Genomic DNA, 25,762 nt, shown 5'->3' with positions numbered 1-25,762 from the left:
GTATTGTGACCTTAATTAAATCCTTAATTCTGAAGGCACTTCAGTAACTTTCAGTGCTTCAAAGTCATGATCATCACTGCACAATCCAGAAAAAGAATCTGTACCATGTATGAACAATAATTTCCAGTATGATGCAAAAAAAAACCTTATGTTTTAAGCATTTTCTTTTTTCTTTCTGTACAACTAAAAATAAAATAAACATGGGTACAGTTTTTACAAATATTTTGTTTATTTTAATGAAGCTGGTACAGACACTGTCCATTTAAAACCCATATCCCAGGCCAAAAAGTACAAATAAAGTCAAAAAGAGCAGTGTTCTGTTGTATACACTTCTGCATGAATAACTTTAACTGCTAATGAAAATTAGATCTTTTCTGGGATCTTCTGACAAGATTTTTCTTTCATCTTAAAATGCTTTCTCTTCAGTGAAGCCATCTTTGGAGTTAGTCATTATTCTCTGTCATTTTGACTCCAACTGGATATTCCTCTTCTTTTGGTCCAGACCCTCAGATTTTAAAAGTAGCTTCAAGTTAAGGAAAGGTCATTTTTCCACAGTTCTGTTTTCCAAAAAACTTCCATCTCCCACTGAAAGTCATAGTCCAGGAGTGAAGCAATCACATGCTAGAACTTCAGGGCCAATTGGAAAGTCATTAGGAACACTTGTATTAGTTGATCTTATTTATCACAAGCCTGCAAATGCACAGTCCTGGAAAAGGCGGGCTCTCTATGCACACATGTAATTTTTAAAAAGGAGAGAGTGATATGAAGGGGGCTGAGGTTTGCTCACCAAATCAGCACAATGAAAAGAAACAATAATGAATAATGGGCACTAGAATTCAAATTACCAGATGTTTTAAAGAGATGGGGTGCCAGTTTTCAATTCTGTTTTGAACACCACATTACAAAAGAACTATTTTTAAAAATAAAAAAGGATTAAGGGGAAAGAAAAAAAAATAAAAAGAATATCTAAACCGTTGAATGACCCCCTGTTTGTTCCTGATAAACTTCAATCACATCTTCTTCCTCCATTCCCAGCTGTAAGAGGAAAGAAAAGTGTTAGTAGTAGAATATAAAAGTACTGTTTTTTTTAACTGGCTGCAATTATGTGGCAACTGTGCAAAAAAGATACAAAAATAATCCATAGTTATCCTGTTCTGAAACTAACAATCCTGTTTCCTTTAATCCAAAGAACAGAGAGGTATATTCTTTTCTTCTGATACTATGTCAATATGAAGTCATTCATGTTTCTTTGCTGAGCCAACTTCACGTCCCAGTTTATTCACCAGATAAAATTTAAGTGTTTCTGAAAAGTACCTTAAAGGAGTTTTAAATCTAATGAAACATGTATAGAATAGTTTAAGTAATAGTTCGATGCCATATTTTCTAAAAATCATTTTACTTCCAGATGTAATTACTTGATAGAATCTCTTTCTTCTCTTTCAAAAAACCTGACTTCACTTGAAATATATGTAGGTTTTGGCTAGAAAAATACTGTCTAAGGGTTCATTTCTAAGTAGTTTGCTTTGTTATCTACAATTCCTTCTAGAATTTAACTATTATTTTCTTTGATAGTGACCACTCTCAATGAAGAGTTATTATACATCTACTTTTGACACTTCCAATTCTATAGGCTTGATTTTTCAGGCCAATTCTCAATTCTTACAAAAAAGAAAAAAAAAAGAGAGACCCTTTAGAATGCCTTTTACAGAACATTAAGCAAAATATACGCAATTTTTTTTTCAAATGCGTGAAGTATTCTGGAATGTTTTTCTTAAAGACATTATTAATAATGGTTGCCTCTGAGAAATGGGAATGCAGAGATATCTAGAGTGTATTTTCCATTTTATATACTGTGGTAGTTTGGTTTTTTAATACTTTTATTTTTAACTACAAGTATTCTTCATTTAAAAAATAAAAGTGTACAGAAGGGGGCTGGTGTTGCATAGAAACCCACAGAAGCCTCAATGAGGCTTGTAAAGAACTGCAAATCTGTTGATTCTGGTGTGCAGCCAGGGTTAAAGAACACTGAAACAGGCAGACTGAAAACAAAAATCAGCATTGTTTCCAATGAACTACAGTGACTCACAAAAGCAAATGAAAAATATCAGTTCAAAGGAAAGTTCAAGTAATCTCTAATGAGACAAGTTCTGTATTTTATACAGAATAATTCTGTGCAGAATTACAAAATGTGAAAATTAAAATATGCTAAGAAATCTAAAAATAAGTGGATTTATAATTTTTTTAAGTGATTAATTGGTTCTGGTGTCATGGATATCTTGACTGTGATAAAACATATGAACGTTAAAATAATTATTAATTAAAGATGCTATTAAAATTTAACTCACACACAGCCTGGTAAACACTACAAGGACTAGAATTCCAAACATTACAAGGAACCTTTTGAATTGGGAAGGCAGCCTATGTCCTTAAACTATGGTGAATATGAAGCCATCAGCTTTAAGAAGTACATTAGCAGATAACAGTAAATAAACAACAGTACAAAGAGGTCACTCCCTAAATACCACTCTCTCCCACTGCCCCATTATTCTTCTAAAAAGATAAATCTCTTAATGACAGTAAGGGAAGTGTCACTAAGATGTATTAAATAACCTTCTGTGTTGCTGAGATTATGCCAAGCTTTTGTTGTTTAGTCACTGAGTCTGACTCTGCAACCCTGTGGACTGCAACATGCCAGGCCTCCCTATCCCTGTGCCTTAGCCCAGTTAAGACAGGGAAAATATAAAATGAGTTTGGAATATCTTGTGCCAGACAGTAAGGAAGGACTCAAGAAAGTAGGTAGATACTAAACCTACAGGGGAAAGTTTGATGAGCAAAAGGATAGTCACATAGTTTCAAAGTATGTGCCCACATATTACTCAATTACAACAGGAAAAATGGTTAACTACACAGGAAAAAAAAATGGTAACTGTTAAACCCAGTGATAAAGGACTTCAGATACTCCAGATATTACAGCCTGAGAAAGACACATCACCATTTACATAGTAATACAGCCAAACACACATGATCCAAATCTAGTCATGAGTTAACAGAAGAGCCCAAATTGACAGACTTTCCGGAAAATAACTGGTTTGTATTCTTCAAAAATGTAAATGTCATGAAGACAAAGACAGGCTGAAGAACTGTTCCAAGTTAAAGATAATTAAAGTGAAAATGAAAGTCGCCCAGTCGTGTCCGACTCTCTGCAACCCCATGGACAATAGCCAACCAGGCTCCTTCCTGTCCGTGGGATTCTCCAGGCAAGAATACTGGAGTGGGTAGTCGTTCCCTTCTCCAGAGGATCTTCCCAACCCAGAGATTGAACCCAGGTCTCCCACACTGCAGGCGGATTCTTTACCACTTGAGTCACCATGTGTTCATACTGAACTGGATCCTGTGATGAGGGAGAAAACTTATTATAATAAGGGAAAATTGGGACAAATGACAAAATAGTATTCTAACAGTATTAAGTGTCCTGAATTTTAATAACAGTACTTTGGTTATGTAAAAGAAAATACTTGTTCTTAAGAAATACACACTATTTAGTAAGTGGCCATGGTGTATGCAACCCACTCCCAAATGGTTCGGATGATATGTATACACACACATATGGGGGGAGGCGAATAATGAAGTACAGGTAGCAAAATGTTAAAAACTGATAAATCTAGGTAGAAGAGAGTACAGTTTTTTGCACTATTCTTGCAACTTTTCTGTAATTTGAAAATCATCATAAAATAAAAACTTTTTAAAAAGATGGAGGGATGTCAAAAAGAACAAATGCCAACTTGAAGGCGTTCCCACTGGCTAATATCTAAAGAACATCACTCATACAAAGTATCTCCCCACAAATTACTTATTAATTACAAAATAACTTGGATAAATTGATACAATGATACAGTGGATAAAATGATACAATGGATAAAATATCTGGCGGTTACCATCTTAACTAAGTGACCAAAATTAGTATTACCCATAGTAAGACATGGACATCATATAATTCCTGACATGATGCACTTGGAATTTCACAGCTTCACTCAGTGTTGCTCCTACCAAATGTTCAAACCTGAATCTAATCATGAGGAAACAACAGATAAACCCCAACTGAAGGACATTCTTTTTTTTTAATTAATTTATTTTAATTGGAGGCTAATTACTTTACATGAAGGACAATCTAAAATACAGTTGGCCTGAATTCTTTTTAAAAATGTCAAAATTTTTAAATTTTGGATTAAATTTAGGACTGAATCAGTCAGTCCTAACGAAATCAACCCTGAATATTCATTGGAAGGACTGATGTTGAAGCTGAAGCTCCGACACTTTGGCCACCTGATGCGAAGAGCTGTTCCCTGGAAAAGACCCTGGTTCCAGGAAAGACTGAAGGCAGGAGGAAAAGGGGACCTCAGAGGACAAGGCAGTTGGATGGCATCACCAACCCAATAGACATGAGTCTGAGCTAACTCCAGGAGATGGTGAAAGACCGGGAAGACTGGTGTGCTGCAAGGCTGTTATGTGCAGGGGCCACAAAGAGTTGGACACAACTCAGCGACTGAACGACAACAGTGTAATGAAAAACGAAGACTGATTAACTGTTTCATATGAAAAGGAAGCTAAGAGGCATGATAACCAGTTAGAATGCATATCCTGGATGAGATCCCAGGTTAAGTTAAAAAATAAAAGGCAGGTGAGCTATAAAGGACCTTACTGAGACAAACTGCAAAATCAGATTATTTTGATTGTATATTCAATTACAGTATTGTATCAAGGTTAAATCACCTAAATTAGATAACTTAACTGTGACTCTTAGGAGAACAATAACACTGAAATATTGAGGGGTAAAGAGCCATGTAATCTGCAAATTAACATCAAATGGTCCACCAGTAGTGATAATCTGTACATACAGGGAGAATGATAAATCAAACACAGCAACAATGTTAATAAATGAAGAATCTATGAAAAAGGTTATACAGGAGATTATACTAGTCTCATGATTCAATAAGTTTGAAATGTTTTCAAATAAAAAAGTTAATAATAACCATATATCATTCCCACTATCAGAAATATTATTTTTTATTTGGAGGAGGGGAATCTGCATAAATGTAAATACACACACGCTCCTTTTCTCACATTTTATTACTTTCAGATATCTGGAGGTGGGAGTGAGAATGAGGGTAGAGAGGGTGGAATATATAAAGAGAAATAAAACAATATATTCAATAAAACAAATGAAGGCACAGAGGCATTAAAAAACATAACCCACAATGACAGAGCCAAAAATATATACTAAGCTTCTCTATTAAGTGCTCAAAATGGGCCAAGAGTCAAAATCGAACTCTAAAGGTCACTATCACCATGAAAATGTACCCAAAATCTGCCAAATTTGAGAACCATCTGTCCATCCTTAAAAATGCATAGTATGTGCCTTATAACAATTTAAATACTCAATCCCTACTTTTCAACTCTTTTTACTGGCAAGTTTGAAGGCACTAAAAGGGAAATTCAACCCAAAAGACTGTTTTTCTCTCTGACAAATAATATATCACTTAACTCAGGGAATATTCAAGAAAAGGGCAGCTTAATGGTACCAGCGAACCACATTATTCAATGCAAAATTCAAAATATGTCTTGAATTCAGAGGAGAAATTATACTCACTTCTTTTGGAGTGTGATTATCAGCAATTCTCTGACCTTCAAAGAGAAACCTGAGTGAATTCATAGGAACTCCCTAAAAAGACAGAAAATGTCCAAGTACAAACTTTAGAAGAGATAACAGAAACTCTGATGCACAAAAAGCAAATATGAAAGCTTCAACACAATGTGTAGAACATAAAACTAGACAGCTAATTCTATCATCATTATCATTAACTGAGTAAAAACTATTTGCTAGGTACTCCTGATACCAAATATTTTATATACATAATCATGAATTTTTCATCACAACAGCCCTAAAAGGTAAGTATTATCACCTTATCTTCATTTACAGCTAGAGAATCTAAGGTATAGAGAGGATCCACAAGCTAGTCAAGAATTGAAGGCCAAATCTGTTCCTAACCCTGTGCATTCTTAACCACTATTCTATATAGTTTCCTCTCAAACCTATGAGCTAACATAAAAATAAAATCAGATACGGGATGAGTACCAGCTACCAACTGTACAAGCAAAATTAGTTTTAAACAGACTAAATAATAGAAATTTGATAAAGCACAGCAGCAAGCCAGATAAACTATAATAAACCTGTGATGGCATTTATAGCTCTCTAAGTATCACAAAAGGTGTTAAAATATATTTTTCTAATCACTTATTCCACAAAAATAGCTAAAAGAGAATAGATGGCTCATTTAAAGAGACGTAACTTCACTAACAAGTATAAATCAAGAATCATTTATTTAGTCCACAAGTATCAGAAAGTTCTGCTCAATAACTAATGTGTTAAGATTTCTGCCATGTTTAAATACTATCCCAAAAACATCATAAAAAACTCAAACTATCTTCCCAATATGTACTAAACTTATATATACAAGACCATGCAAACTTACCCTGTAGGTTGTTTTAAACTTTTTCTTAGTTCCCTGACCAGGGATTGAACCCGGGCCCCAGCAGTCAAACTGCAAAGTCCTAAGCACTGAACCACCAGGAAATTCTCTACTTTTAAATTATTTCCAGGGTTATATTAACTAATAAACATAACTGACAAGGACAAAATATTCTTTGATTTTAAATACAAGATCTTTCAGAAAGTATCTTATATTGGAGTCAAAAAAGTTTCTACAGAAGCAAGTCTATAATACTAAAACGGAAAAATGACTCAATCTCTCTTGTTGGTTAAGAATTCCATACTTTAGATAAAATTAAGTGTCCCACTGCATGTATATCAGCAAATATAAGAAAAAAAATTATCAAGCTTTTGTGAACTGAGTATAAAAACTTTTTCTAAAGACTGTAAACTCCGAAGCATAAAAGAGAAAGTTAAAAATTATTCCAACTGGATGTTATATTATCTCCCCTAGCACGTTAGGGCTTCCCTGGTAGCTCAGCTGGTAAAGAATCCACCTGCAATGCAGGAAACCTGGGTTTGATCCCTGGGTTGGGAAGATCCCCTGGAGGAAGGCATGGCAACCCACTCCAGTATTCTTGCCTGGAGAATTCCATGGACAGAGGAGCCTGGTGGGCTAATGTCCCTGGGGTCACACATGTCAGACACGACTGAGTGACCAAGCGCAGCACAGCAACTTCAATCCTGAATCAGTTTAGTTTTCACTTCTGCACTGTTCCTCCTCAATAATCAACTCCATCGTCTACAGATGAGGTAAAAGACTGCGTATTTTCCTTGGAGTTATTGTCAAGAGTAAATGACAATGTATCTAAGTACCTATTAGCACAGTGCAGTTAATACATGTTCATTTCCAGTTTTAGTTCCCATCAATATTATTACAAATGTGAGCTAGTTGAGCCTCAATTAATAAGACATTACTGAGCTTAACAACTAACATCAAAAACAAACAGGGAATTCCCTGGCAGTCCAGTGGTGAGCACTGAACTTTTACTGCCAAGGGCATAGGTTAGATCCTTGGTCCAGGAATTAGGATCCCACAGGCCATGCAGCACAGCCCAAAAAAAAACAAAAAAACAAATGTTTATCGGCTCACTTATCCTAACACTGGAGTGGGTAGCCAGTCCCTTCTCCAGGGGTTTTCCTGACCCTGCAGGGATAGAATCTAGGTGTCCTGCGTTGCAGGACACTCTACTGTCTGAGCCAACAGGGTAGCCCCCTGTTTTCCGTATCCCAACACCTAAATGATCTCTTTTTCTCCTTGCAAAGTCCTAAATACTAGACCACCAGAGAATTCCCAAAAGATTACTTTTCTTTCGACAAGCTTTCTTAAAAGAAAAATTAATGATATATAAAGCACTGAATTTAACACAACATACAGACCTGTCTTTGACAGTATGATTCTTTGAGTTTCTTGAGATGTGTCGTCATTTTCACTTTGAAGTGAATCTCACTGCTATCCTAAGGAGATAAGAGGAAAAGAATTATCACTCTTTGAGTAAGTTACTTGCTTTGCCTGAAACAAATTATTTAATTATACGTATACTACACACAAAAACATACAACTTGTCACCTATATTTTCCCTCCAAAATATTCTTTTTAGCATTCCTAACAGGTTTTATTAAAATAATCATCCTTGCTCTCTTCCGCTCAGGCCAGTGGTACCGGCCGGGTGGGCAAGTGTCGCATCTTCGTGCTGCCAGGTACTCCGTACGGTGCTCCGTAGCCACCGACGAGCCCAGAAGTGTCATGATAAACAGTACAAGAAAGCCCATTTGGGCACAGCCCCGAAAGCCAACCCTTCTGGCGGCGCCTCTCACGCCAAGGGAATTGTGCTGGAAAAAGTAGGAGCTGAAGCCAATTCTGCCATCAGGAAGTGTGTCAGGGTTCAGCTAATCAAGAATGGCAAAAAAAAATCACTGCTTTTGTACCCAATGATGGTTGCTTGAATTTTATTGAGGAAAATGATGAAGTTCTGGTTGCTGGATTTGGTCGCAAAGGTCATGCTGTTGGTGACATTCATGGAGTCCGCTTTAAGGTTGTCAAAGTAGCCAATGCCTCTCTTTTGGCTTTATGCAAAGGCAGGAAGGAAAGACCAAGATCATAAATTTTGATGATGAAAGCATGATAGTAATAAATTTTCATATACCAAAAAAATAATAAAATAATCATCCTCAAAGTTGCTTTATACCCACTTCAAAGCAAGTTTCAGTCCAGTTCAGTTGCTCAGTCGTGTCCGACTCATTGCAACCCCATGAACCACAGCACGCCAAGCCTCCCTGTCCATCACCAACTCCCAGAGTCTACCCAAACCCATGTCCATTGAGTCTGTGATGCCATCCAACCATCTCATCCTCTGTTGTCCCCTTCTCCTCCTGCCCTCAATCTTTCCCAGAATCAGGGTCTTTTCAAATGAGTCAGCTCTTCGCATCAGGTGGCCAAAGTATTGGAGTTTCAGCTTCAGCATCAGTCCTTCCAATGAACACTCAGGATTGATTTCCTTTAGGATGGACTAGTTGGATCTCCTTGCAGTCCAAGGGACTCTCAAGAGTCTTCTCCAATACCACAGGGCAAAAGCATCAATTCTCCGGTGCTCAGCTTTCTTTCTAGTCAAACTCTCACATCCATACATGACTACTGGAAAAACCATAGCCTTGACTAGACAGACCTTTGTTGACAAAGTAATGTCTCTGCTTTTTAATATGCAGTCTAGGTTGGTCATAACTTTCCTTCCAAAGAGTAAGCGTCAAAACATAATCTATTTTAGGTATTAAAATTAGCAGTGTAAGTAAAAGTATGTATGTCAAAAATGCATTCCTTCAGAATTGCATACCTATTCTATTTTCAAAATAAAAATCTAAACTATCACAAACTCCCAAAGGCAACTCAGAATAAATAGTACCCCCTATAACTGAAGTGTCATTAAAGATGGTCAAAGCTATAAGAGTGATGTATACCGTAAAACAGCAGACTGAGACAATTCTTCTGCCATAAAAAGTCACCATACAGAGTCTGGTTTCTCTTGCATGAGTAAAACGAATAACCTGAGTCACTCAAATTGAAATATGGGACCACAGGTAATTTTCTTCTACCGAGACTGTCAAGTAAACTATCAGGCAACCATCAGAAAAAAATATTGGTACTTGCACACTGTAAAAACGTCAAAGCCAATTATAATGATTACATAACACATTCACAGATACATATTAGCAGAAGTTGCATGTTTTGTTTATAATTATTAAAAAAAAAAAAAGCAATTCCCTGACAGTCACTCCAATGGTTAGGACTTGGTACTTTCACTGCCAGGACTGGGTCTGATCCCTGGTTGGGGAACTAAGACCCTGCATGCTGTGTGGTATAGCCAAATTTTCTTAAAAAATAATAAATAAAAATAAATTCTCATCGTGTGGATAATTTCAGGAACAGACAAAATTTCTAGAGCAATACCTCACTCCATCAGCTAAAATCATTTCCAGATGAAATAAAGAGCTAACATTAAAAAAATTTTTTAGTATCTTCTCTTCTTCTTTGGGAAAGACTTTTCTCCTAATCTTGACATTAGTAAATCCTTACTTTAAAGCAAGATTTTAACTTAGAAACCATTAAAAAAAAAAGGAGACTGATAAATCCAACTTAATAAAAACATAAATCACCTATAAGTTAAGAGACTCTGAAGAAAATATTCACAACATATATAGCAGACAAGAAAAATTAAGTAAATATAAAGAACTCCTACAAATTAGTAATTGTTAAAAAGGTAATCCATGGCATAGGAGAAACATACACAAGCATACCTACTTTACTACACTCTATTTTTTTTTTTTAAATTTGGCTATGCCAGGTCTGTTGTGGTACACAGGATCTTCAGTTGCGGCATACGGGACCCCCAGTTCCCTGACCAGAAACGAACCTGTGCCCTTGCACTGGGAGCAGAGTCTTAGCCATTGGACCACCAAGGAAGTCTGTGTGCTCTCTTCATTGAATTTTGCAGGTATTGCGTTTTGTACAAATTGAAAGTCTGTAACAAGCTTGCATTCAGCAAGTCTGCCCGCACCATTTTTCCAATGGTGTCTGCTCATTTCAGGTCTCTGTGTCACGTTTTGGTAATTGGTAATTTGGTAATTCTCTCAGACTTCAAGTCCTACCCCAGCAAAAAAAGCTCACTGGAGGCTCATATGATGGTTAGTACTTTTCAGCAATAAAGTACTTTTTAATTAAGGTGTGTACATTTTAACGCTATTATACACTTAAACTACATTACAGTGTAAACATAACTTTCATATGCACTGGGAAACAAAAGATCCATGTGATTCACTTTATTGCAGTGGTCTGGAACCAAATCCTCAATATTTCTGAAGTAAGCCTATAAATCAATGGAATAAAATTGAGAGTCCAGAAATAAATCCATATATATCTACAGTCAACTGATTTTGACAAAGATGCCAAGCAATTCAATGGGAAAAGAACAGAACTTTCAACCAGTGTTCTGGGAAAAACAGATAGCCATATTCAAAAGAAGTTAGACTCTCCTTCAAACCCATACTAAAAGCATGCAAGAAGTACTCAAAATGATCAAAAACTTAATGTAAGAGCTAAAACCATAAAAACTTAAAAAGAATCTATAGGTGTGAATTTTTGTAACCCTGACTTAGGTAATAGTTCCTTATACATGACACTAAAATCACAGCAAAAAAAGAAAAAAATAGGGATTTCCTTGGTGATCCAGTGGTTAACAATCTGCCTGCCAATGCAGGAGACACGGGTTCAACCTCTGGTCTGGGGAGATTCCACATGCCAAGGAGCAACCAAGCCTGTGTGCCACAACTATTGAGTCTGTGCTCTAGAGCCCAGGAACTACGGAGCCCGAGTGCCCAGAGCCCATGCTCCACAACAAGAGAAGCCCCTGCAATGAGAAGCCCACGCACCACACAGAGAAGCCCCCCTTCACGGCAACTAGAGACAGCCTGTGCAAAACAACAAAGACCCAGCACAGCCAAAAACTTTTTCAAAAGATAAATTCAATTCACTGAAATAAAAAACTGTTTGTGCAAAGGACACAACCCAGAAAGTGAAAAGACAACCCAAAGATGGGAGAAAACATCTGCAAACCATCTACCTGATAAGGATCTAATATCCAAAATACATGTGAAAAGTTATTACAACTCAAAAATAAAGACAAATAATCCAACCTAAAAACGGACAAAAGATCTGAATAGACACATTTCTCCAAAGATGTGCAAATGGTCAATAAGAACAGGAAAAGATATCCATCATTAACCATCAGGAAAAGACAAATCAAAAACACAATGAGATACCACTTCACACTCACTAGGATGACTATATACATTTAAAAAAGAAAAAAAAAGAACAACAAAGACTGGGTAAAATGTAAAATAACAAACCTTCATTTATTGTTGTTAAGAATAATGTATAAAATAGTGCAGCCACTGCTAAAAGCTGTTTGAAGGCTCCTCAAAAAGTTAAAACAAAGTTACTACTATATTACACCCAACAACTCCACTCCTACATATATAGAGAATTGAAAACACAGCCACACAAAAATTATAATGAATATTCAAAGCAATATTATCACACTGGCCTAAAACTGAAAGGTTGGTATAATAGTATCCCATGTTTCAGGGAATGTGGGAAGATGGCACTCTCACACTTCCATGGTGAGAGTATAGTTCTTCTGTCCCTTAAAAAAACAACTATGAAGCTTCATTCCTCCACTAATTTCCAGCTAACCTTTATTATCTATTAGCATCTCAAAAAGGGTCAATAAGGTAAAGATCAGAGTCTGGAGAAATAAGGTGCCAAGAGAGAGAAAGGGGTCAGGAAAAGGCCTGAGAGGCCCTTTTGTGTAAGGCCTCTAGCGTCATCACTTAATAGTGGTCACTGTGTTTGCCACTGAAGCATGCTACACAAGAAAAAGTCCTGTTAGAAGAAATTAAAGTAATAAGTTGCCTAGTGGAGCAATTTAAAAATACAGTATCACCCTCTCCTACCTCTAACAAATGCACATACAGTAAATGAAGCTCCACTTTTCAATACCTTGCCTTAGTTGAATCATTTTTTCTGTTTTCAGAAATCATTCACACATTCCAGAGTCAAAGGAGAAAAATAATGAAACTCACCTGTCCAATGACTTTGAGTTTAATATATTCTCCTTCCTTCTTATCCCCCAAGTCCTCGGTTGAAGGTTTTGCTTCCTGAAAGTACACATAAACATAAAAGTTTCTATGTGCTATTTTAATTATGTATCCATTACTTCGACTTAGGGTACAAAATTTGCACCTAAAAATACAGCAAGCATTTATTTTCTCTGCCAACCAAGCAAAAAAGGTTCTAAGTCAATTATTCTCTCAAACAACAGTTCACTAAAAATCAAGAAAGAAGTCTCTTTTATTATAATCCTACAGTAAGGGTTCTAAAACTTCACCATGCATCAGAATCACCGGAAGGACTTGTTAAAAGGCGGCTGGGTCTCATACCCAGCTTTTTATTCAGCAGGTCTCCGGCAGGGCTGTAATATGCACTTCTGACTAATTACCAGGTGGTACTAAGGCTTATGGGCAAAGGAACAACCTGGAAACCATTATCTTACAGTCGACTACTATCAGTCAGAGAAAGCTCATCCTCCAGGAATCCTTGACCAAACATTTTGAATCCAAGATTATTTTCTTACAACCTATTGGGAGAAATTAACTACTCCAATTACAAAACTGTACTAAGAAATATAATCATATTAACATAAGCAAAGTCTTTTTAGGAAGGAAAATCAAACAGCAAAGTACTGGCTTAATGTACTCGAGTCAAAACAAATCATTTTATATCAGTTATTATTTTAGACTATCTGAAACAGTGTATCCAATTTCAAAAGATTGGGCTTGGGTGAAAAAAAACTTAGGAGAATTAAACTGGAACAAGAAAAAAGCCCACTCAGGGTAAGGATTAGTAGGAAAGAGCAAACAAAATTGGAAGACAGAAGGAAAGAGTATAACCCTCTTACAAATTATACCGTAAGAGAATGAAGTTGGAATAAACTAGTGGAAACAACTTCGCCGTGAAGCAGTCAGAAAGGCAGGCCATTTTAGTAAAAGGGTAGCTTGGTAAATTTCACTCAATGGTGTGATAAAAGTAGCTTTCCCACGCACTTGCACTTTACCTTAGTTTGGCAACCATATTATTCACTTATTTAAATATATACTTCTTTATTCTTCATAGTAATTTCAAGCTGTTAATCTACTCTTGGTAAGAACTGTTGTCGTTTAGCTGCTAAGTCATGTCTGACTCTTTGCAAACCCATGGACTGTGGCCCTCCAGGTTCCTCTTCCCATGGGATTTTCCACACAAGAATACTGCAGTGGGTTGCCATTTCCTTCTCCAGATCTTCCTCATCCAGGGATCACACCCGAGTCTCCTGCGTTGGCAGGTGGATTCTTTACCACTAAGCCCCAGGGAAGCCCTTTGATAAGAATATAACCAACTTACTTAAGAATATACAATAAGAATTTTGTATACTTAAGAACATACAATCAAAATATTGTATACTTCTGTACTTCAGAAGTAACAGGGCCATTACCTGTTTATTTCATGCCAATAACTGAAAACTAACAAATTCTTTAACATTCATATTTTAATAAGATACATTAAACTAGAAGTAGTTTTTAAATTTAAGATACAGGCTAGAGTCCAGGGAAATGCTTAGATAACAGAACTGACTTCATTAGTGGGAATTCTCGCCTGTTTATCACTCTGCAGTACTTCCAACATTTGCTGACTACTGCATATTATGGCAGCTGACAAAATTAACCTTCTTTATTGAGACAGTGTTTCACCTGAAAACTAGAAGACGGTCTTCAAACAGTCTCACAACCACATTTCTCTGAATTTATATTCAAAGCAAACAATTCCTTCTTCCGTTGAGTACTGAGAGAGGACAAGGACAATTCATTCCACGCAGTGAAAGGAATGAAGAGCAAAGAAGCCCTGCGTCCTCTTTAACTGAGAGAAGGTGTGTTACGAAGCTTTATCTGAGCTTCCACAAGGAGGAAAACATCCCCCTCCAGGAGGATCAGCGCTACATCAGCACGATGGGACTGCCTGTGCACCAGTGTTTCCTAGACAGAGGATACTCGGAACAAAAGAGTTCTTCCCTCTCCTCCAGTCCATCCTCCACACTGCTTCAGAACTTTCCAAAGCACAGCTCCTCTGACTGTATGTTTGTTTGCCTGCACTCAGTCATGTCCGACTCTTTACGACCCCTTGGATTGTATGTAGACCGCCAGGCTCCTCTGTCCATGGGATTCTCCAAGCAGGAATCCCGGAGCAGCCTGCCATTCCCTTCTCCAGGGAATCTTCCCGACCCAAGCATCGAACCTGCGTCTCCTGTGTCTCCTATATCGCCAGGCAGGTTCTTTACCACTAGCGCCACCTGGGAAGCCCCACTCTGACTGTATAACTACCCCTATCAGAAAGCATTAATAGCTCCCAGTACTTTAAGGCCCAGAAACAAAGTCCACAACACAGCGTTCAGTTCCTCCAGTACAACCTTGACTCCCATTTTTCTCGCACCACTTTCTTTACAACCCAAGGATGTGGTTAAATTGGACCCTGTGCGGTTCCCCGAACGTGTCTATAAACTTCCTTCCATCTTCAGCCCTTTGCCGTCCTTGTCTCCTTCACCTGTAACACACATCCTCCCTTCACCGTAACCTCTCTTGAGAGCGTCTCACAGAAATCCACCCCACACATCATCTGAAGTCCAGTATGCACAGAACTCTTCTGGGAACCACACCTCCCCTCAACTCTCTAACTGGGATTAACATTTTCCTTTAATGCTCCTATTGGCAGTGCATTCATATCCTTTAAAAGGCATTTATTCTCAATTTAAAAACAATCTCCCTTTACTATCATCTCAAGTTGTCCTCACATTTTTCTTCAGATCTCTTGTAAGAGTACTCAGCATTTGCTATTTCCACTTTTACTGTCAACTCACTGCCATCAGGTTTATATAATACCCCACCATTCCACTTGATACTTCTCTCACCAAGGTTACCAGTTCAACTCCTTACTGCTAAACCCAAAGGACAATCTAAAGTCTTATCTTTAAACAATAGACACTGATGACTCCTTCAAACTCTGTACCTTTGGCCTCTAAGATTCTACTGTCCCCTCATCTTGACCACTTCCTTAAATGCTGGTGCTCTTCTGGGTCCTAAGTCTTTAGGCTTCTTTTTTTTCATCTTCCTGGGTGACCTACAATTCCAGCTCTCTCTCAGATACTAACGACTCACAACCATTCTCAATAACCTGACCACTTTTCTGAGTTTCACTCAATTTACCCAAGAGCTTGAACATTTATCTCCACTCTGGATGTCTCCATGGGTAGTTCAACTTTAAGTGTCCAAAACTGAGTGCATTACTTCTAGCTCCTCTTCCTGAAAACCAAAACCCAAAAAAGACTACAACTCCTCCCGGATTCCCAATTACAATAAATGTTTAACACACACTCAACTGCACACAACAGAAATTTAGTAGTCATCATTGGCTATCTTCCTCTCTTAAATCTCACACTTAATAATTCACCACTCTGACAACTGTATCTCTTAGGGACTCTCCTTCTCTATTCCACTGCCTTATTTCAGGCAGTCACTGTTGCTCATTAGCAATACCACAATGGCATAACAGATGCCCCAAGTCTAGCTCCCTCCAATTAATTCTTCCCAACTACAACCAGAGCCATTTCTCTAAAACGCGATCTGATCTGCCCAGAATCGTCAGGAGTAAGTTCAAACCCCTGAGCTGACACATACTCTCCCTCCTCGCGCTGCTCCCTGCCCAGCAGTCAAGCCTTGTTCTCCTCCCTCTCTCGCTAACGATATTCTCTGCTCCAGCCACACTGAACTACCTCCAATTTCTTACACGTGGCACCCTCCACCTTACCTCCACTAACCCTGTGCATGCTACTCACCTCTGCCTGGCGTGCCCTTTCTTTCCCCATTCCCCTTTTAAGACCACTCAAGCATCACTTCCTAGAAAATCATTTCCCTGATCACCCTCTTAAATGTTCTCATACTGCTTACTTTATTATAACCACATGTCTGCATATCTGTGTTTCCCACAAGATTGAGTTCCTTACTAACATGACTTATTCTTTGTATTTCTGGTCAAGTACAGTGTCTAGTATTTTAAAGATATTCAATGTGCTTGTTAAATTAACATATTCTGTGACAGTTTTCTATGTCTTGGCTTTCCTACAAGTTTACAAGGAGGAGGTCCACGTTTTTCACCTTTATGGTCTCTATACTGACAGACACCAGGCAATTATTTAACGCTGGCTGAATTAAGTTAACAGCACTATCATCTGTATCATACCACAAAATCTTACTAATGTTTCATACTTCTACCGTACACAGCAGTCAATACAGACAAAATCCTTTTAGCATTTTATATTCACAGTTGGGAAGAAGAGGTAATTCACTTCAATTTCACAAGAATATGTGAATACTAGAATTTGAAATTTCCCAGAATACTGCCACTTTCCTTAGTCACTCCATTTTAGCAATCTCTTCCTAACTCTGAAGCACCAGAGCAATGCCATCTGCACCCACTTGTTTAATAGCCTCACGCTTGCCCAATGCAGTCATCTAACTTTTCATGTGCCTTTTCTCCTTCAACAAACTAGTCTGGAAAATGAAATCTTGTACAGAAAAAGGCCAAAGTTTGTCTCTAGTGATCTCAGTGTCTTTTGTATGCCTTCTTTCCTTCTCTCCCCTGCTTAAAAAAAAAGGAGCTGCCAATACAGAATGGTATGGCACATCAGTTACAAAACACTGAAAGCATTCAGCACTGGGCCTGGAACAGTAGGTCATCAGAGAAAAGAGAATCCCAGAGAGGGCCGGCTGATTCGGCTGGGAAGGTTACACAGCCCCAGAGCAGAAGAAACTGGCAATGTAAAGAAAAGGAAAGGAACGTACGAGATCAAAGGCAAGAACTGGAGACCTCTACATTTTCACGTCTGTGTCATCTAGAGATTGAATCATGGTAACTAGAATGGTAGGAAAGAATTTATCAGACACCAGGCACTATCAACTCTTCTTACTAAGATATAAATGTAACAACCTAGAAATAGAAGATGCTGGATCTGAAAAGATGAACAAGACAGGAAGGACGCAAAACACAACAATCCTCGTTTCCAAACGCACAAAACTCAAGAAAAGAATTTTATTGTGCCATTTCAAAGTCAAAAGAACAAAAATTTTGCTAAAAATCTCCATGATAATCCGTATGTTGACAATTCAATCACAGGGAAAGAGCACCACATTTAACTACTCCCAGCCTGAAACTGACCCTTCCAGTTGCACAAGGATCGTTCACTCTTCTGAAAGAGGGGGGAACTCTGGGGAAAACCAAAAATAAAGACTGCATTTACTCTTAAGTGATGACATTAGCAAATCTGTTCAATTTTAAAGGTGCAACAACAGTATTCTGGTTATGTTAAAAGAAAAAAATGTCACATGCTGAGTGACTTCCCTGGCAGTCCAGCGGTTAAAAATCCAAGCTCCCAGTGCAGGGGGCACAGGTTTGATCACTGGTCCAGAAACTAAGATCTCACATGGCATGGCCAAAAGAAATAAAGTAAATCTCTGTTAGAGATATATATTGAAATATCTGTGGATGAAATAATACAATGTCTGGGACTAGTTTCAAAATGATGTTATGAAATGGTGTGGGGTCATGTAGATGAAACAAGATAGGTCAAGAGATGGGTATATGGGTATAATTATATATACACTAAATTTTTCCATAATAAATCACTTAAAATGCCTTCAAAGTTTCCAAAAATTCTCTAACTATAGTTCTTACTATATGTCCGTTTATTTCATTTTATTTCCTAATAAAGAAAGCTTAACAAAGGATTAAACTGGATGATTCTAATAATTATATCCATTATTAAAAGATATAAAAACCCAAATTACAATAAAGTCATCTCCCTCATACTTAAGTAGATTTACCACAACTCTAAAAGCACACACTCATATAGTTTCAGCTCATGCTACCTATGTGCAAACTTAAGGAGAGATTACTAGACATTTGGAATAATGTCCAGACTTAGCTCCACAACTTGGAGGGTTATGTCAACCTGTCAAGACACTGGGACTTCTGTAAATTTACATTCAACCCTACAATTGCAGTTAAACACCCAACAAACACAGGCAACTTCTCAATAACTAAAAATTGTAACTGAAAATCCCACTGGTTGTATAAGCCTTACTCTCTGCAGCCATACCATGGACCTATGCAAAGCCTAGAACAAACTGGCTCCACTGTATCCAGAAGTATAGCATGCAAATGTAGAGGTATGGCAGACATTGCTAATTACCTATCCAATATCCAAGTCCCCCTTCTTCCTAAATTTGCCGGCGGTGGGTGGCAGAGCGGGGTGGAATTCTAAGTTTCTCTCATGGCCAGGTGATGTGGTGCTGGCCATGGAGATATAAAGTGACATATTTTTTCCTAGTATATACTTTATGGCCTACTTTTTCCCTTTTCTCCATTCCTTTCTCCTGCCTGGAACAAAGAAACAAAGTAACCTTGCCCAAAAGGAGACTATCTTTTCAGTGAAGACATCTGCTAAGGAGAAAGGAGTAAGAGGACATAGTAGAACTGTCTTACCATCCCTGAACTACTTATGTCTGGACTTCTTTCATTAGAAAAACAAACTACATACTTGTTTAACCTACTATATATCAGATTTTCTGTTATTTAGTCCAGAAGCAATCCAAATTGACATAGGAGGTGGTCTAAATAGGAAGCATTTGGCTTATTTTTCCTAGAAAACCACCTCAGTATGTATCAAAAGCAGAAGAGATTAAGTAAATTGTGGTATAGTCACACAATGGAATGCTACATAGTAATGAGATTTAACAAACTACACACAATAATACAGACAAATTTCCAAACAATGCTGAGCAGAAGAAGCCATACACAGAAGCACGTACTGTATAGGGGAGGAAACGGCAACCCACTCCGTTATTCTTGCCTGTGAAATCCCACGGATAGAGAAGCCTGGTGGGCCACAGTCCACAGGGTCACAAACAGTCGGACACGACAGAAAATAACACACACACCCTCAGACACACACACAGTCAGGACAGTCATTCTTAATCTGGGTGCTGGCTGCATGGATGTGATCAGTTTGTGAAAATTTAGCAAACTGTACATTTATGTACATTTTTTCATGTATGTATTAATCATCAGTAAAACCTTTAAAAATATCTGACCTTAGCTATTGAGAACAGTGGGTCTAGCAAACAGAACTCCACCCTAGCTTCCTTCAGGTCTTTTCCTTCAGATTCTCACTAGCTCAGTAAAGGCAATCAAATACAAACAGAATGGTCAAAGTATAAAAGTATAACAAATACAACACACCTTTAAATAAACTTAAATCATGTTGTAGGAATTTCAAAATAATTTACACTGTAAGACTAAGTACTCAGTAATAGGATCTGTGTGACCTTACCCACGTGACTTTTCTAAAGTAGAGTATCAGAGAATTAATTACCAAAAAGAAAAAAACACAACACTCACACAATTTCAGTAGATTCCAAAATGAGATACCAAACATGACTCTTGAGAAAATTATCCGTGGGAATTCCCTGGCGGTCCAGTGGTTAGGACTTGACATTTCCACTATCCCGGGCCCAGGCTCAATCCCCTACTGCCTTATTCAGGGAACTAAGATCCTGCAAACCAGGTGGGATTATTATTATCCATAAAAATCCCAATGTCCTGGAAGAAGCAAATGATTCAACTCTGGAGATAAAGTTACTAGTTCTATTGCTAATAGAAGTAAAGACCAAGATGGTATGCAAATATTATAAAAGGAAAACTACTGCATGACAATCAATCCTTTGTCAATAACAAAACAAAGGGAATTGAAAGAGGAGGAGGAAAATACCTGCTGTTTCACATTTTTGAGACAACCTTCCAGTTCTGGGGCTTAGAATGGTGCCTGGAACATACTGACATTCAATAAATACTTGTTAAATGAATGACTCTTACCACTCATTTCTTTAAAAACTTTTACTAAGTATTCAGTCACTGCTGGCACTTCAGGAAAAAGGGGTGAGTAAAGCCTGATTCCTGACCCTGGAAAGCAAAGAGTGTAATGGAGAAAGGCACTTAAATAATTGTAACACTATATATAAAAGCTATAACATATAATATTATTCTAATTGGTATGGGGGGAGGCTAATGAGTAGCAAGAGATATTTGACAGCTGCTTTAGTTTTGAAATCTGAACTACCCCACTAACACTCATAAGTACTCTAACCGTAATAATCATACTCAGTTTTAAAAATACTATTAAATAATGTTCACATTTTATTGAAATGTTTTATTATAATCAATATGTTTGCAACATCTACTAGCAGCACTTCATGTACCTATCTGTCAGAGAAGACAGAATATATCATTCCTCTCCTGGGGCACGGAATACTTAAGATATGTATCATTAACTAAATGCTCAAGTCAGAGCATCAGTGTAACATATTTATTCTAAGAGGTTAAGTAGTATATACATAATTATGAACTTCAATATACACCTAGTTTATCACATTCTTCTGCCATCTCAGGCTAACAGGAAGATCAGCAAACACTAAATCAGGGAGATATAAATAATGCTGCAGGGAATAATGCTATCCTAACAAAAGAAATACAACTAATGTGGTAGATTAAAGATAACTGCAAATTCTTTGTTACTCTTCCCATTAAGAAATGGAATCTAGGTGTCTTTTCCTTGGTGACCATAGTTAATAATACTGTATTGTGTATTTGAAAGTTGCTGAGAGTAGCTCTTAACACAAGAAAAATTTGTAACTCTGTGTGTTGATGGATGTTAACTAGACCTATCCTAGGGATCATTTCACAATATACACAAATCGTTACATTGTATAACCTGAAACTAACATGTCATGTATATCTCCACTGAAATAAATAAATGCCTTTCCCTTGAATTTGGATTGAACTTAGTGATTTGCCTGACAAACAGAATGCAAAAGTGACTTCCAAAGTTAGGTTCTAGGAGGCTTGGGGTTTCCACCCAAGGTTCTCTGCAACACTGTCTTGTGAGTTCTGAGGTGCTGTAAGTCTGAATATCCTGGGGTCCCTGTGCTGAAGAGAATACATGACAAGACCACTCAGAGAGGCCTTGAGACTATATGAAGAAACCATCCATTACAGCCCACAGTCACGTGAGTAATCCCAGCAGAGGCCCCACGCATCAAGAAGCAGTGATGAGTCCAAACCACAGAGCCCTGTCAAAATTGAGATTTATGAGCAAAACAAGACTATTGTTTTAAGCCATTAAGTTTTGAAGTAGTTTGTTAGGTACCAACAGATAGCAGGAATTACATAAGGCTTCCAAATCCTTGACTAAAGATAAAAGGAGCTCAATCAATCAGTATCTGTCTCCCTCTCCACCCCTCCTCTCTCTGAGGTTGGGATGGAGAGAGTAAACCTGCTATACAACAGATTCAGTTAGCATTTGAACCAAACCAGTCATCCAATTACTACAAATTAACAGACCTGAACTGAAGAGCTGAAGTCCATGCTGTCTTTCATGATTTCAGTGTGGAAAAGAAACACTATAAATGTGAATACAGGGAAGAAAGAAGGAAAAATATTTGTACAAATTATCCTTACCAGTTTGACAATGGCATCTGCTGCTGCTGCTAAGTCGCTTCAGTCATGTCTGACTCTGTGCGACCCCAGAGAGAGAAGTCCACCAGGCTCCTCCGTCCCTGGGATTCTCCAGGCAAGAACACTGGAGTGGGTTGCCATTTCCTTCTCCAATGCATTAAAGTGAAGTGAAAGGGAAGTTGCTCAGTTGTGTCCGACTCTTAGCGACCCCATGGACTGCAGCCTACCAGGCTGCTTCGTCCATGGGATTTTCCAGGCAAGAGTACTGGAGTGGGGTGCCATTGCCTTCTCCGGACATTGGCATCTGGGTCTATATAATTATGTGCTCAGTTTTGCTGGTAGGTGAAATCAGGCTAAAAGTAAGCACACCATCGGATCTCTATTATTGGTTAAAGGCTAGTCCTTAACCTTTTTGAGAGATCATGTACCCCTAATGAAAGCTATGGATCCTTTCTCCCTAAACAAACACACATGCAAAAAAACCTTCACAGATTGCCATAAAATTTCAGAGGATTTTCAGCCCTTAGGATTCATGATCCTCAGGTTCAGAATCTGTATTACAGGATTATTCAAAACTGGTCCACTGGACAATGGACCAGCATTGTTAGAATTATGAGAAATTATTTCACTCAAATTCCAAAAATAATCATTTTCCATTAATCAATGCAGAACCCAGCAATTCAAGTCTTGCATGACTCTAACATCCACCTATTCTAACCTGAAATTATTGCTCAATTCTAGTATCTTCAGCACAGACAAAAAACCCTCTGAGAGGTGCCTCAGAATATACATCATTCTAAAACAACTTGGTTGATATTAAGACTGTCTTCTGGGGACTGTGGTCCAGTCTCACACTGCTGGTATGGCGCAGGAGTAACTTGGGATTCTCACTCATAAGCCTCATCAGGGTAAGAATGCAGCTTCTTATCTCTTTAAATCCTTAGCACTACAACACTAAAATTGTACTGGCTCCTGATTATTAATAATGATATTGGTTGATCAGCATAGAGCAACAGTTCTTAAACTTTACAGTCTCAGGATTCCTCTTAAAAATCATTTAGAACTCCATAAAGCTTTTGTTAGGTTGGTTGTAACTACTGAGGTTTATCTGAAATATGTTTTATAAACATATAATTCATTTTAGGATAAGAAATCACACTGCTACTTATGAAAAGTATTTTAATAGTAACAATATGAAACACCTGTAAAGATATGATGATACCCTCATTAAATGGTACTGTGTATATAAAATACAATTTCTTGAAAGCAGCAATAAAGTATCAATCTTAAAAAAAATTTTTTTAAACAAAATTAGTAAGAAAAGTGGCACTGTTTTGCATTTTTTGCAAATCTCTTCAATGTCTGGCTTAATAGGAAAGCAGCTGGATTTCCACATCTGCCTCTATGTTTCAATCTGTTGTGATATCCCAGGTCATGTCAATCTTCAGAAAACCCCACCAAACACTCATGAAAGAATGAGAGTGAAAAAGACAATGTCCCAGGATTATTGTGAAAATAATTTTGGCCACCTGTTAGTGTCCTAGGTCCTTTATTCAAGTTTCTCTTAAATAGCTGGAATTTAAACTGGAACAATAAATTCTACAATTTACTTTATATTTCCTTCTGTACACTGCTCTTTCCTCAGACCACATAGTAAATTTCAACATACTTCCTAGCCACTTCTGAGCATCAAAATAAAAGGCTGATGAAATAAAGTATTTACACCTTTCTTTCCTCCCTGGAAATCAAGTAAACAACTACCTAGGGAGATAGTTGTAACTCCATTCCCATAACTACTTGGGAGTTAATCTAGAATGTTAGTAAGAAGATTCACTCAAAACTAATCTAGATTATGGTTTAACCTTATAAATGTACATTTTGTGCAACAATACAAACCCACAAAAGCCTCTCTTGCTCTCACCAAGCAGCACAAAACTGAACTGGGTTAAAAGCCAAGGGAATAGTGTGTTAAATTTAAAAGTTCAAGTACACTGCGGAGTTGAATGAGAAATAGTTTTCTAGATAACTACCACTAAACAAGCAAAACGGTTCAAAAATACTTTAAAAAGTCCAAGTCATCTAAGCAAACAAAACGAAGGCCAGACAAAAACCCTATAAAGTAAGAACTAGCCATAAACATTTTGTTGTTGTTTAGTCGCTTAGTCGTGTAGGACTTTACAACCCCATGGACTGTAGCCCTCCAGGCTCCTCTATCCATGGGATTTCTCCGGCAAGAATACTGCAGTGGGTTGCCATTTCCTCCTTCAGGGGATCTTCCCGACCCAGGACTCGAACCCGCGTCTCCTGCACTGGCAGGCTGATTCTTTACCGCTGAGCCACCAGCGAAGCCCATCAGCCATAAACAAGGTTAACTAGAAATGAATGAGGAAAAAAACTCACCACGGAAAATCGAACACTCCTGATTGAATGCAAATCCCAAGTAAATTCCTTCTATTAACACTGAGATGGAGCACTCTGCTATAACACGAAGCTTTCTGCAAATGTTCTGCAACTGCTTCAAGCACACGAAGTTTTCCTATCCTTTTCCTCAAAGGTTATCAGTCATCTTCAGGTTAACTCCCAGATGAAATGCTTTCTGTAGCTCTAGCAGTTTCGTTCTACTTTGTTTCTTGGTTATTCTGAGTGCTCTCTTCCAACTGGAGAGCTACTGAACCAATCCCGAGTGAGAAATGGGAAAGTAAAAGGAAAGAGGCGACAGCTCTGCACCCCCACACGGAGAAACACTCAGAGCAAAGCAGCGGCGGCCTAGCTGCAATCCGAATGGAAAGCGGAGCTTTCGAGGTTCTTAGCAACACGAGACGTCTCCCTCCCTCCGCCCCCACGTCCCACTCCGCGACTATCTAAAGACCAAGAACCAAGGAGTGGAGTCCACCCGCTTTTCAGGGCCACAGAGCCTCCGGGGCAGGGATTCTCTCCCGTTACATAACTGGGGCCTAGGGCCCTGCTTCTGCAGTGAGTCCTCCAGAGAGGCAGGCGGGCGAGATCCTCAGGGACCCTCTTGGGAAAGTGGAAGCTGGGCTCTGCACCTGGTCCGCCCCAGAGAAAAGAACGGGGACGACTGGAGAGAGGCCGCGACCAGAGGCGCTGGGGCACAGGGGGTGATGAGCCAGCCCGGAGAGGGGTAGGTGGCTCCCAGAGGCCCGCGGCAGGCCCGGGCGCCTCCTGCCCTAGTCTACTCCCCTCCCTCTCCAGCCCAGTCCCCACTGGCCGCCCCCTCCCCCAGTCCGCGCTCCCCTCCCCCGCGCCTCCATCCCCGGCCCCAGCCAAGCAGCAGGCGGACCTGCAGAGTAAGGCCTCAGCCACCGCCACTGGATGGCTCCCAGCCCGGTACCTGGTCAGACATGGTGACGGTGGCTTCCCCCGGGGTCTCCGCACACCAGCGGCCTCGGGTAGGTAGAACCTCGCTCCGGGGTTTACAAATCCGTCTCTCTACCCGACAGCACAACACCGCGGCTGGAGGGACTTCCGCTACGCCTTGCGTCACTTCC

The 25,762-nt window shown here is 38.7% G+C and overlaps 1 protein-coding gene and 1 pseudogene across 1 annotated transcript; one reads left to right on the top strand and one right to left on the bottom strand.

The window, feature by feature from the left end:
• Nucleotides 1–205: 205 nt before the first annotated feature.
• On the bottom strand, nt 206–25,762 carry SUMO1 (small ubiquitin like modifier 1). Its single transcript, XM_043910379.1, has 5 exons — nt 25,606–25,762; nt 12,683–12,757; nt 7,928–8,005; nt 5,648–5,719; nt 206–1,035 (listed from the first exon to the last, which is right to left on the bottom strand). The coding sequence occupies exons 1-5, from the start codon at nt 25,615–25,617 to the stop codon at nt 967–969; spliced, it is 306 nt and encodes a 101-aa protein (XP_043766314.1). The 5' UTR covers nt 25,618–25,762; the 3' UTR covers nt 206–966.
• On the top strand, nt 8,225–8,652 carry LOC122698875 (annotated as a pseudogene).

This window comes from Cervus elaphus, chromosome 8 (genome assembly GCF_910594005.1).
Source record: "Cervus elaphus chromosome 8, mCerEla1.1, whole genome shotgun sequence".
In the NCBI taxonomy this organism is placed as follows: Eukaryota; Metazoa; Chordata; class Mammalia; order Artiodactyla; family Cervidae; genus Cervus; species Cervus elaphus.
The sequence above is the reverse complement of the archived record's forward strand: the minus strand, read 5'-3'. Positions and strand labels throughout refer to the sequence as shown.

Bases quoted from the DNA above. Each gene is read 5' to 3' on its own strand.
- SUMO1 (XM_043910379.1), bottom strand. The intron at 5,720-7,927 runs GTCTGTATGTTG...CTGTCTTTTTAG, and splicing joins AATCATACTGTCAAAGACAG to GGAGTTCCTATGAATTCACT. The intron at 1,036-5,647 runs GTGAGTATAATT...TTCCTCTTACAG, and splicing joins ATAATCACACTCCAAAAGAA to CTGGGAATGGAGGAAGAAGA.